This window comes from Rissa tridactyla, chromosome 2 (genome assembly GCF_028500815.1).
Source record: "Rissa tridactyla isolate bRisTri1 chromosome 2, bRisTri1.patW.cur.20221130, whole genome shotgun sequence".
NCBI lineage: Eukaryota > Metazoa > Chordata > Aves > Charadriiformes > Laridae > Rissa > Rissa tridactyla.
This window is the reverse complement of record NC_071467.1, coordinates 48,288,944-48,302,551: the sequence shown is the minus strand read 5'-3', so window position 1 is coordinate 48,302,551 and position 13,608 is coordinate 48,288,944. Positions and strand designations below refer to the sequence as shown.

At 39.1% G+C, this 13,608-nt stretch overlaps 1 protein-coding gene across 1 annotated transcript; it reads left to right on the top strand.

Moving 5' to 3' along the window:
* The first annotated feature begins 3,828 nt into the window (after window positions 1-3,828).
* On the top strand, window positions 3,829-11,827 carry LOC128906326 (transthyretin). Its single transcript, XM_054193421.1, has 4 exons — window positions 3,829-3,983; window positions 4,749-4,888; window positions 9,542-9,677; window positions 11,539-11,827. Exons 1-4 carry the CDS (start codon window positions 3,915-3,917, stop codon window positions 11,644-11,646), a joined length of 453 nt encoding a protein of 150 aa, XP_054049396.1. The 5' UTR covers window positions 3,829-3,914; the 3' UTR covers window positions 11,647-11,827.
* Window positions 11,828-13,608: the final 1,781 nt, after the last annotated feature.

The following is a 13,608-nucleotide window of genomic DNA, read 5'->3' as shown; positions in this document are numbered from 1 at the left end:
GAAAACCAAAGTGGGCAGCAGGCTGACAAACACACACACACCACACACACCTGAAATGCCCTTCTTTTTAATGCAATTCTTTACAAATTGAAATTCAAGCTCAAACATGAACTGCCCTGAGCACGTTTTTTAATTAGAAAAGTATTACCCCTGGCTTTTCAGAGAAGGAAAATGTTACATAATTAGCAAATAGTGAAATCAACGGAAAATCTCTCCCTGGCTTCAGCAGTTATTGCATTGAGCACTCGGTGACGTGCCAGAGCACTGCCACAGCAGCTCAGTGGCAGACACCTGGAGTAAAACTCAAAGAGTTCTTGATTTTAGTTCAGAAAATTCAGGCAAACTTCTTTGAGAGGTAAATCTCAGGTCTTTTCCTCTAAATCCCTGTGGAATGTTACTCCAGAAAAGTGAAGAAGGTATCACATTCAGGTCTTTCTACTATAGAAAGGATTTTTTTCAGAGCTCAGGAATGCATTAATTCTTTGGAAAGTGCTAGGGAAATCTATCCAGATTAACTGAATGGCTTATCGTCTATCAGCCCCTTTCACTCCAGTGTCATAGCAGAAGCTTACAGGTTTTTATGATCAAAGTCAGATATTCCAGCCTGTCTGAGCGTTTTGTCATGTAGAAGCAGTTGGCTTTCTAAGTAAAATCAAATAGAAGGGAATGCAGTAGCTAATAAGGAGTTTATCTATACAAAACAAGCATAAGTGTGTGAGACTGCATGGAAGAGAGAGAAAAACACTGTAGCACAGTTGGAAAAATTCTTGACATAAACAAGAGTATTAGGGGGACATGTTTGTTCTTGACCTGAACACTGTAATGCTTTCAAGCAGGGAACATGCTTTCATTAAAAATGGGCATTAATTCTAATTCTTCAGAGATGAACTTCAACTGATTTGGAATTCAGATAAGCCTTAAAGCATTTACATATTTGAGGATTATCTAAATTTTTCCATAACCAGGGGGTCTCATACTTCTTGGCTTCCATAAAGCCGAGGTTACAGCACATACCAGGGACTCTTCGCCATTCTCTTCTCTGACCCCCTCGTCACCCCGTATGCTGGGTGACCACCCCTTCTTCTGGGTTTTGTGTGTCCCCTAGCCCCCAAATAGCCTTATGCTAGCTCTGTATTAGCTATGTAACCCTACTGTTTTTTCCACACCAGGATTCCTAAATATCTCTTTCCAAGGAGTTTTCAGCGACTGTTTACGCTTTTCTTACAGTAGGGCTTTTATGCTATTGCTCTGTGCTAAGGGTCTGTGTTGCACTGCTTTCCTTGTGGCATGTGTCCCGCTGGCAGTCTCTGGGAGCTGCCCTGTTTTCTGCTCTTCATGGCAGCTTCTCTACTCCTTCAGGAGGCCTACTTGCTCCTCAGTGCTCAGCCTCTTGTCATTTCGCGTTCCTGTATTTTTTTTATTTTTTTTTATCTGGGATAAGCTATTCAGTTTATAAGCTGCAGACTCCCAATGCACAGAAATGGTTTAACAACAATAGACAGACAACAGTCAATCAGTACTTGCTGGATGCTCAGCAGTTACCCGTCCCCTTTCTCCTTTTCCCTCCCACAATCACATGTTTTGATTCTCCCCCAAGGGAGGAATTCCAAATTCCTCAGCCCTCCCATACCTTTTACAGAAAGCATTAGCATATTGTGCTAAGATGTTGAGGCTGACAAGGGAAGGAGGAAGATCTACCTAGCATTGGTTTCACCAGGCTATAGTAATTTTAAATTAGGTTCACATGTAGTCTTAATAAATTCTGTATAAATTCTAGGTGCCTTCCAGATTGGAGAAATAATAAAGACTTTTTTTTTTTTTTTTACCTTCTCACTGAGTCCACTCGTATCTTAGGACTTACAGAAACAATCTATTTACTTGCAAAATGCGTGAATAGAGATTCACAAATACACAAAGTCTAATTTCCCTTCAAAACGGTGGCTCTGATAATAGTCAAAGAATCCCTATCTAGGCTATGAATGGGATGGCAAGAGTTGAGAAAAACAGCAAATGAAGAACAAGAAAAAAACCCCAAACAACTTATATTTGGGGTTAGAATTTTCCATGCTCCTTATTTACTTTAAAAACCAGCTGCCAAAATGTCAATGTTATAAAAGAAGAAAGTAAAATAGATAATATGGACAGCTGAAATATACTATCCCTGTAGAACTGATTTTTCAGAAACTCCTACCTTACAGGAAAACCTAGGAAAAATAATTAGTTTTTGAAGTCATTCTCCCATAGAAGAGCAATTTCACACACAGGAATTAGCTTTGGGATTATTTCCTTGCAGAACATCTGATAGCAAATGACAGGGCAGTCTACTAGAATACAGATAAATTCTCTTTCTGACATACAAAGCTGTACTGCTTCCAAGAAATATTTACAATCAATGAGAACAAAATAATGAAGTAAAGTGTCGATGAACAGATCTAAGAGCAGTGTTTATCTTTTCAAGATCTGAATACAACCCTCAAGCACTAGATTGCAGCATGATTTTTTACAGCTGGGCATCTTGCTTTGACTTTTATGTGCACGGAAAGTGAGCACAGAATGCTACCTACGTATCAGCCTGCTTTGCTGTAAGTACAAAGGGCAGTTTGGTTCCAGTTCAGGAGATTACTGTAATATAGATTTTTTTCAAAAACCAACTTTGCCGAAAGAGAACAACTGCATAAAGCAGCCTGAAGGCATGAAAGCCACTGGAGAATACCGTCCGTGACTTCTCCCTAAGACCTTCATCATAATCCTATTCAAGTTAAGAGGCAAAATTGCTTTTTGTTAGAATACTATGAAATCAGTAAAAACTAAGTGTGCCAACTCCTGAGAACAGAAGTGTAGACTCAGGGTTTTTTAGGACACAGGGAGAAGGAAATGCCAACCAGGGCTGTTTCTTTGTCTCTCAACTAGCACAGCGTACATTATGGACATTTTTTGCATGATGCAGCTGTAGAAACCCATCTACACCATGCCTAGTCCCACAGTTGACATCTTCTCCCCTCCAATTTAGGTTGGGGCCGAGTCCACCCCTGAAAAACCTCTTACTTAAATGTACATTTCAGAGCATAATAACATTTCCAGTATAATCAGAGTTTGGCAAGTAGAACATTAGCTAGATGATGAAAGGTGCTACCTGTCTATGCTAGTTGACTAGCATTTCACTTTTCTGAGACTGTTATCTTCCCAAGGGGACAGATGTCTCCAGGTGTCTTCCCAGTGACAAGAGGAAACCTCAATGTCTACCTGAAGATTAGGCAAGATGAATCCTTAGGAACTTCTGGGGAGAGGCAGAAGTTGTCAGATCCTATCAAAGAGAGAGTTTCTTCAAAAAAAAACATTGCTCCTTCTCAACAAGCAGGGGAACTGCTTGGGAATCTGTCTCCCAGCATGGACCATTACCACTGCTTGAGTCAGACAATGAACAATCTCTATCACCCATATACTGAGTCTGCATCTATGTACGGGAACTGATCTTCAGAAGCATTGAATAGATTGAGAAGAAACATGGAGCAGGCACTGAGAAAACATTGGGGCATTATCGTGCATAACCTGAGGGCAAGGTAAAGAAGGTCTCCTAGAACTGGTTGGATTTCTGGGCAAACAAAGGTCATTTACATTATTTTGTGGAGGGCTTTCTACGAGCCTAATCTCCCCAGGCAAGGGTCATGTTTGTGTCCGTTACTTATTCTCTTTGCTCTAGTGATCCTGCGGTCCTTCCATTGACTGCAATGGCAGTGCTATTCATGGACTGACTCTAGGATTGGACCGTGTACTAAGCAAATAATCAGAATCAGCAGATTTGGAGTCATATGGGCACCCAATAAGCAGCCTGTTTTGTTGTAGGATTGGGTATAAAATCCCAAATCCTCTCAGCTCCTAGCTGCTGGCACCAAGGCTCACTAACAGCAAGCAGAATGGCCTTTCACTCTGTGCTCTTTGTTTTCTTAGCTGGACTGGTATTTTTCTCTGAAGCTGCACCACTGGTGAGTCTCCTTTTATTCAAACTCAATCATTACAAGAATGATAAGCTAGATTTTCTACATGACTAGCATCCTTCTCATCCATGAAGTTCTGTAACCATTAGGCTTTGCTAGAGTGTTATTTTACTACCATTTTTTAAGTAGCTTCTTCAGAATTCTTAAAACTTTTTTGACATTTACCCATCTATTTTAGGATATTAAGGAAAGGTCAGGGACCTAGCAGGTGTGACCTTTTATTTCTGTTTCTGTCAGTTCGTGACTCAAATCCTGTATCTTTAGTATAGAGGTAGCTTTACCTTCTTCACCAAACAAGTGCTTCTCTAGAGCACTAAAAGTATGACTAAGTGTTCCTTATAGCGTAATGAAGCTTAAGAAACAAATATTCTTTCAGCCCTAGGGATGTAATAGGTATTTATTTGTTGGCTTCCTGGGCTAACATACTCTGCCTGCACTTACAATAATTTACTATTTCCTTATTTGTGACCTCATTAAAAAGGTGTTCTTATTAACATTTTCCCAGGGCCATGTGCAATTCTAAATATTTATCAAGCAATCTCTTTGCGTGTGTAATAAAGTGATCAATATAAAGCTCTAAGGTACTCTGCTGTGAGAAACAGATGTTTGCAAACTACCTTTGAATTCCTTTTGGCAAAGAACTTGCTTTTAAGTCAATGTTAATTCTGCAATAAGAATCAACCTTTTCTTTGAAAGAAGGCTTTTGCAGAGCTGGTGAACAGCTCCTATACAATCTCTCCTGCTTTCCCCAAGGTCTCCCATGGCTCTGTTGATTCCAAATGCCCTCTCATGGTGAAAGTGCTGGATGCAGTCAGAGGAAGTCCTGCAGCTAACGTAGCTGTTAAAGTCTTTAAAAAGGCTGCAGATGGAAGCTGGCAGGACTTTGCTACTGGGTAAGTTACATCGTCTTATGGAGCCGTTTTCAAGGTGCCTTGCGCAAACAATTGAGAAGTAAATGAACAGAGCTCTGATGAAAAAAGCAATATGTTTTCTAGCACATCTCTCACACGATCCCTGTTAACAGCATGTGAATTCAGGTCTAAACCCTGTCAGATTCATGTGGAACTTAACCATGACTGAAATACATGCTAATTGCAAAAACATGTTGAGATGCTCATCTTATCTTTATAAAGGAATAGGTTTAATAAATAATTTTTCTCCTAGCATCGGTATTATCTTTCCTTTCTATAAAAAGAAAAAAAAATAAAAACCTATTTACCAGAATTTTCTAGGTAATACACAGACTAACCTAGTGTCTTTATATGCAATGGATATAAAGCTTTATTTTCAGCAGTCACACACAAAATCCTCTCTGTAAGCTTTGTCCGTACTCATGCAAATAATTAGCATGTTAGTCTTCTGTGTAACAAACGTGCTGGTTGGAAGAAACTCCTTGACCAGAAAGTTTTAAGAAGTCCTATTGTAACAAAACACAGAAGCACAATCTCAGCATTTGTTTGTGGTCGTTTCTATAGATCAGCATGGCTTTTGCTAGAAAGACAGCTTAAAACTTACAGAGCATCCTCAGAACATCACTAAGGGGCAGGCAATAATACTACTACCTTCAGTCTGTGGGAAAAAATATGGGTAACGGGGGAATACAGTTTACTAAAACTCAAATGGGTGAGTTATTCAAGGCTTTAAGTTTCATTGCAACAACTCATTAAATGAGATTTTTAAATAAATCAAGGGAAATCTCTAGTAACAACAGGATATTCAAGCACAGAATGACAAGCACAACCATGGACAGGAGCCACCAGGGCATCCAAACTGTACTAGGATTTTTATAGCATGATTTACATAAAAGCTGCAGAAAGAAACAGAGGACAAGACTATAAGAAGAGAGATACCTTTCTCTCCACCCAAAGGGTTTCTTTTTATGAAACTCAAAACAAAAAATACTTTTCCCCATTGAAAAGGAACAAAAAGGTTAGGAGATTAAAGGAGAAATAAACTCCTCCACTCCCAAATGCTGAGTGTTAATCTAGAAACAAATCACTCTTGGAATGGATTTATATACTTTAACAGAAAAACCTCATAAGAAATGACATGTTTTCAAGGGAAGTGGAGACAAGGATAATGTCTTGTCCTTAGTGAGTATTTCTGCCATTATTAGGAAACCCAGATTATTTCAAATGTTTCATCAAGTGCTCTTGAACAAGTAATATAAAATAGAATTTACAGAGGAATAAGATAAATGTAACATCAGTGTTAAAAGCCCTCACTTTTTTGGGCATAACAACATTTTCTTGTTCAGTTTGCAATGCTACTCTCAACAAGCCCAAGGAGACAAAACCCACCGTTCTTCTTAGCCAAGTTCTTTTGACACTTCAGGTCAGTACACCCCTGCGAAAATCAAATCACTTTTTAAATATAAATTGAGAGGATTAACCTTAGCCAAGTGAGAAGCATTTTGTTGTGGGAAGGCAGTGGAGGAACACTAAACCACCGTTCTCATTGCAGGCAAAGTTTTTGACCTTTCCCTTGACTTGCACCTTAACCAAGGCTGCTTTCAGCAATACCATTTAGCTGATGACACGTGTTTGAATTGTTTCTTCACACGTGGTTGCAATCTTTTTTGTCTGGGAAAACCAGAGTTTCTCCATTAAATAACATGAAAATCGGAATGCAGTCAAGGAACACAATCTGTAACTATTCCTGTCAGGTTAATAATATTTTTAAGTTACAGTACCTAGCAAATGCATATGGAAAAGTTACATTTTGTACAAATGTCTATAAAAGTTATTTTTTTACATTTTTTTTACCTTTTTGTTTGTTTGTTTTTACTTTGCCAACACATTTTAGGGAATTAAGAAAACGCATCAAGCAACTATTGTATTTGCAGTAATAGCATTTAAAAGGCAGGAAGTTAGCATAGCAACAGCTGACTTTATTGAGGCTTATTTCAAAATTAATCTAGCCAAAAATATGCAAGAAGAGATAACTGGAGCTGAGACACACTTTGAAGAAGGCCTTAGGGCACGGAGACCTGGGAAGCATGTGATGTGGGTTCTCCTTCCATGACTACCTTTGACCTTCTCACTCCTCACATGTTTTCAGAAATCTAGGTCTTATCATGTAGTTCAAGAGTTGCATTCACCACAGTTCTCATGTGATCTAGCTTGTACGTATTAAAAAAAAAAAAAAAAAAGAGACTTCAAGACTTCAGCATATTTGAAGTGATTCCCCTCAGCCACCCTTTTTAAAAAATAAAAATAAAAATCCAAAACAGTAATTCATGTTCCCCAGATATTTCCTCAGCAGCGTGCATCTGAGGGCAGAGTTTATCTGTCTCACTGCTGTATGTGTCTCAAGAGTTCATAAATGTCATTGCACGACAGTGTAGATTTAACCTGGTCACAGCATACAACTAAGGTCCAGAGAGCAAAAAAGAGGATCAGGATTGCGGTCTAGGCTGGAGCTGTAGTAACTTAACCAGCGGTTTGCAAATTTTTTGCTGGAAAACCGCAGCTTTTTTAACTTTACTGTCCATCTTACAGCAGGTGCTAGCAGTCCACGTCGTGTTAAGAACAAGCAACCACACTGTATTTATTCCCCCACTCAGAGAGAAATACAAGTGCTGTTCAGAAGGAATCACTTGTAGCGTTTTGCTACCAGGGCTGAATGCAGGGCATCCCCTGCCCTGTGCTAATCCCATCCAGGTTCTGAATCACGCGCTGTCCTGTTGGTTGTCAATGCTCCAGTAATGCTGAAGGGTTTTGCTTGTGAGACCACTTACATTGAATAGCTATCACTTAGTCACTAAAATTAAGAAAGTGCCATTAACCCCAGGTAGTGGGTGAGAATCTTCAAGTGAGCTCCTGTTTCCAGTTTCCCAGCTGTTCTGGATGGTTAACATCTGCAACTCTGCATCAATCAATTACGGAAAGCAACATTCAAGCTACATCCACACTTTTCTTAAATTAAAAATTATTTGTTTACCTCAACAAACTTTTTGAGGCAGACACCATTTTTCCTTATAATTGGTTTGTGTCTAGACTATCCAACGTACAAGCAGATGCATGTGAACCGCTGACTTGCAGTCTAAACACTTCTGCAGAATCTCAGCAATTCTGTTTCACTGTTTCAAGGACACTCACCCATGAATTCTTCATCCTTTTACCTATGGCCATTTACAGGCAATATAGGTTAAGCCAGGAAGTAGTAATAAAACTAAAATCTAACAGATGTTTACACTTCACAAATTGCCTGTGGGCCACGCGTCAAACAGGGCTTGGATTCTCTACAGGTTTGCTTTACCCGGAATACGGTTGACTGATTTCACTTGTATTGGACCAGTGAGACTGCTGTCGGTCTTCAGAAGTGCTAAAGTTGAAATATAAGAAAACCTGAAAATTAGCATAGGATTCTCAGTCCTGTTTAAGCGAAATTTAAGCAAAAGCTCTGTCATTCAGACTTTTTTCATTCACCACCATTAACCAAAATTGATAAATAAGATGAAGGAGGCAGCAATGGCTGTGAAAGAAAAGCTGCAATAGCATAACTGATTCTGTCTCTGACAAGCAGCATATCACTGCTTTCTCCCCTCCCTCTCTTCCTCCTCAAGCTTTTCTGTTTTCTGCTTAGACAGCTACTCCTTGCCATAAAATGGGCAAGTTCTTCAAGTCAAGGCTTTCTTCATTTTTCCTTCAACTATATCATGTGGCCATGAAGTGCTATGAATATCATACAAATATTTTCAGCAGAACAAAAAAAAAAACCTGATTAAAATAATCAGAAATAAAATAAAAGGTGGGAAAATATATAAATGGGCTTTAGGAGCTAAGTATGTAAATAAAGCTGTCATACAAAGCTTGCTCCTTTTCAAGCAAATAGGGTGAAATGCCAGCTATATTTTCTTCTTGCTTCCAGACTTCATTCACCCATATTTTTTGTTACAAGATCAGTACATAATCTCTCTGAGCTGGGAATTCCTATTGCTCATTTACATAGCACCCAGTGGAAAGGTGCCTGCTCTTTGACCAAGGCATTGTTAATTCAAATTAATAAAATCTTGTAATCCTAAACTGCTATTCCAAGACACTACCACTCAGGGTCACATAAAAATTCACCAGTGCACAGATGTAAAACCTATAACCTCAGTGCTAATAAGAGGGGAATAAAATTATTTTCCTCTAAAATCTCTCTCCCCTGTTTAATTATAATTTGAGATTTGGCACCTTGCCTTTCATCACGACAATCTGTTTCCTATGCCACTAGCATTTGGTTCCAGAGGTCACTTGGTACAACTTAAACATGACATTAAAAGAGGCGCCTTAACTATAATCCCTGCTGTAGCAACAGAAATGACCAAAAAAAGCCAGCCAGCTTTGATTTGTGACGTACATGGATGAATTGGTAGCAAGGACAGGATCTGCAAAATGGAAACACACGCTACTTAGGAGGAGGGATTTATTTCAAGTGATTAGAAACCATTCAGTGCAGGCTGTGCAGCCCCTCTGCTATTAAATATTATACATTGACTGTTTCTGTTTAGCATTTAAATGATAGTACAAAATACTTATGTAGATATTTTACTATTGCAGGAAAACCACAGAGTATGGGGAGATCCATGAGCTCACAACAGAAGAACAGTTTGTAGAAGGAATATACAGGGTTGAGTTTGACACCAGCTCTTATTGGAAGGGACTTGGCCTTTCCCCATTCCATGAATATGCTGATGTAAGTATTTGCAAATATACCTAATAAGTTATATACTGTGTAGTGGCATCGGCTGGAAAGAACAAATACAGTCCTTTAATACTGAAAGAGCAGCATAATTTGGTGAAACAGTTCATTGCCACAAAAGATTGGGTAAATAAAGGCAGTATATAGCCTTTGGCTAAGTCAACTTCCCTGCAAATACTGCCACAGCTCTTCCAAAGTGAAGCCGTGCGCATTCATTTTTCAAAAAGAGCTACATTCTTCAAAAGAACGTAGTTTTTAAAAAACAAACAAGAAAAAAAAAAGACTGCATTTATCATTGCTGAAGGAATATAGGGATTTAAAACCCCTCATTTTATAGGAAATGAGCTCTTCTTTAATCAGAGGGATTTCCCTCATATCAGTCACCTGGAAATCCGTGAATTCTAGTATGACTTGTAATTACAGGATAAACAAATTCTTTCTGATGTGCCTTTTTTTTTTTTTCAATATTGATCAGTACTGAAATACGTAATACAAAAAAAAGGCATAAAAATATAAAGAAATAATCATAGTGGGAAAGGAAAAGTAAGCTCTTTCATCAGTACCTAAATTTCATAAGCAGGTCAGCAATATAATCGTGCCTTGTGCCTCCCTTTGCTCTCAGCCCTACACTGATTTACTGTGTGCTCTATCTTACCACACTCACTTAGCAGTTTCAAAAATTTTGCTTAAATTATTCAGGGTTAATCTGCCATTAAATCTAAGTTGCCCCAAATTAAGTGGTCTGAAATGGCTATAGGTTGTGTTGTAAAACATTTTAAACCACAACTCTATGAAGCTCTGCGGAAGACTAAAACAAATCACTGAGGCCCAGGTCCCTAAAAGCCTGAGGTACAGCTTGGGTCATTTAGGTCAAATAAACAATCTTAAAAAAAAGGTTCCCTAACTGTTTGGATGTCTGAAAGTTGCTGGGGCCCACAGAAGGGCTTCAAGTCAAAAGGTGCTTAAAAGCATCTGTTTGAGACTGTTCCAGCTAGGCTGCTGAGGATACTCTTCTTTGATGTAATAGCCCATGGGTCAACAAATAAGCCTGGGAAGCGGGCAGAGTTCAATGACTGTCTGTGTACAAGGTAACTGAAGCCTACAGTCCTCACGTCCCAGCAGCTTAGACTTTGGCAGGACCAGGATGTAGGAGGGAACTCTCTAGTCTTGTAGAAAGTATGTCATGGTTAAGAAAACGGATCAAATATTAGGCTAAAGAGAGCCAAGGAAAGTGGGGTCTTAACCCAGGTGGTGACACTTTCCTGGGAACTGGACGTCCCAAGTTCCAGGGACTGATATAGAGAGCAGCAAATTTGAATTATCTTAGGACAAGGGTCTCCCCCTGTTTTGGGAAGTCTACCCACTCAGTTCTTTGGTGCAAGAACTGACCCATCACCAGCTGTGTTAAAAACAGGAGTGAAGCACTGAAGAACAGAAAGCAGCTTTGGACTCCAACCACCTGCCTTGCTTGGACAATTCACACAGAGATTGTATTCAAGTTCACTAGGTGGGATTTCACCCCTCTGTCTTTCTTATTAATCATTTGAGATACCTCCCCCTCATTCCACATCACAAAGTAGAAATATGCCTGCCTGACTCAGGTGCTAGGTAGCTCCATGTAGCTTCACCACAGCCAAGGCTCTTTATGGACCTGGGTGCAAACCTCACAAATTTCTCAGTATTCAGTGAGCATCACAAAGTAATGGGGAGCACGACCCTTCAGAAGGGTAAAATCATCGATTGAACAGAACTGGCAAATTAGTCTGCAGAAGAAATAGAGTGTGCTTCCTAGTTCTTAATAAGGAAGTTTCGAATGTACGTTGCTCGTCGTGATCACAAGTTTTCTCTTTTCCAGGTGGTGTTCACTGCTAATGATTCTGGTCACCGCCACTATACCATTGCCGCTCTCCTCAGTCCTTTCTCTTATTCAACCACTGCTGTTGTCAGTGATCCCCAGGAATAAACATGTAGTGTCATTGCGCAAGCACCCTCCTCCGCTAGAATTATCGTAGGCTTTTAGGAGGAAGGTTTTTCCTACTGCTAATGCATAACTTTTTGCTACGTTAGTTTTGTTTTTTTTCATTTTGTAACCTGGCAAACTTCAGACAAGTCAATAAAATGTTACTTCTTTAAAACTGTTTTGATTCTATTGCTGAAGTTTTATTGTGCTCTAAAGGTGTCATGATATTCGAGTGCAAAGGACATCTGGAAGCCATGCATGGCATATGGAAGCAAATTAGCCCTTGGTTTGATTCTGTTGTCTTCCTCCATTACCTTAAAAAAGTCTCATCAAATGCAGTGGCTCAAAATAAGAAAGTTAGAGAGTTGTGCTACCTTAAGAAAGTGACTAAACACATGTACTTAAAAATAAGAATGCCATCCATGCTACTCATAGTTTACACACAGAAGAGACCATCCCACTATCAACTAGGTCACAGGGTAAATAGGAGAAATTCTGAATACCTAGCAGCAGAACAAACAATGTAGAAAGATTGTTGGAAAATATATATATATATCCAGAGAGCTGAAAGAGTTAAAATCTGTGTACCCTTACTTAAAACTTCAGGTAAACCTCAACACTTAATGGCTTCAAGAGGAAAGTTTGCTGCTCAATCAATCTTGGAAGTTTTAAAGCAATTTCGATTAGCGCTGTTTTTAACAACTTTGATCTTTAACCCACTTGGCTACCGTATTCAGGTGCATTCCAATTAAATCTCTAAGAAGTCAAATCTCTAGCCATTATTAAAAAAAGTCCTAAAATAGACGCATCATCTTAATAGTCCCTTCCTATTTTTAGAAACAGAAAAAGGTAAGCTGTAGAGTGACTATGATTCAAGTAACGTTGTTGATAAACTGACCAAGGAGTTTGAGGGCTTTAACAGTGATTTCTGTAGTCTGATTGCATTTAAAACATCCTGAAGCAGAAAAATTGTTACTTAATGGGTAACAGAAACTACAGAGATTGTTACTGAAACCATGCCATTCAGAAACCACTAGCACTCATCTGCCATTGACCTTGGGAGTTTATCTCTACACCCGGAGCCTGCTGGGATGACTGCACACCAAGTGAATTCACCAATTACAAAAGCTTGCCTTTAATGTATCACTGTTTGGTTACTTTTTTCCCTGATTTCTGGACACTACCTCGGTTACACAACTCTTGTAAGCAGTGCAAATAGTTCCAACACAGCTCCCAACTTAAAGCACACAGATCTCATGGGATCTTGCTATTCCTAGAGCTTGAAAACCAGTAAGTTTGATTTCCAGTGGCCTATGCGTAGCCCTCAAAATTTGACGTAAATATGTTCATACAAGTGTAATCATTAAAAAGAAAAACAACACCAAAAAAATGCTCTGCGTGTAGTCATCTACCTGAGGACAGGATAAACCTACTAAGAGAGTGTACACACGTGTGTCTGACCTAAGATCAGAAAGACGAAGTTTCATTTCAAGAGGTAACATTTCCTTAAAATGAAGCAGATGCTTCTGGTGGGGGCTGACTTGCAGTTGTACAGGGCAAGTCCTGAGCTTGTACTGAATCTAAGCAAAGTGACAAGACTTAAACCACTGTTTAACTCGGCTCCAGAAATGGGTACGTAGGTATCTAGTTATCATGCTGGAAACCAAAAGTAACATATTTTTCGTGCAAGGGAATGCATAAGATAATTAGTTAGCCCACATATTATCCACTTCTCTTTTGTCAGAGGTGGGGGGGAGGTTCTCTATAACCACAGAGAAATTCTCACTGATACTGAAATTGCTGAGTTGACAAGAAATTTGTATTTCTCTCAACTATGAGAACTACACAGCACCATTCCTCAATAAAAAGAGAAAAATAAAACAGAATAGATATTGTTTCCAAGAAAATACATCATTGCAGTTGAGCTAGGCAATATTCACAATATTTCCATAGGCAATGACAGAA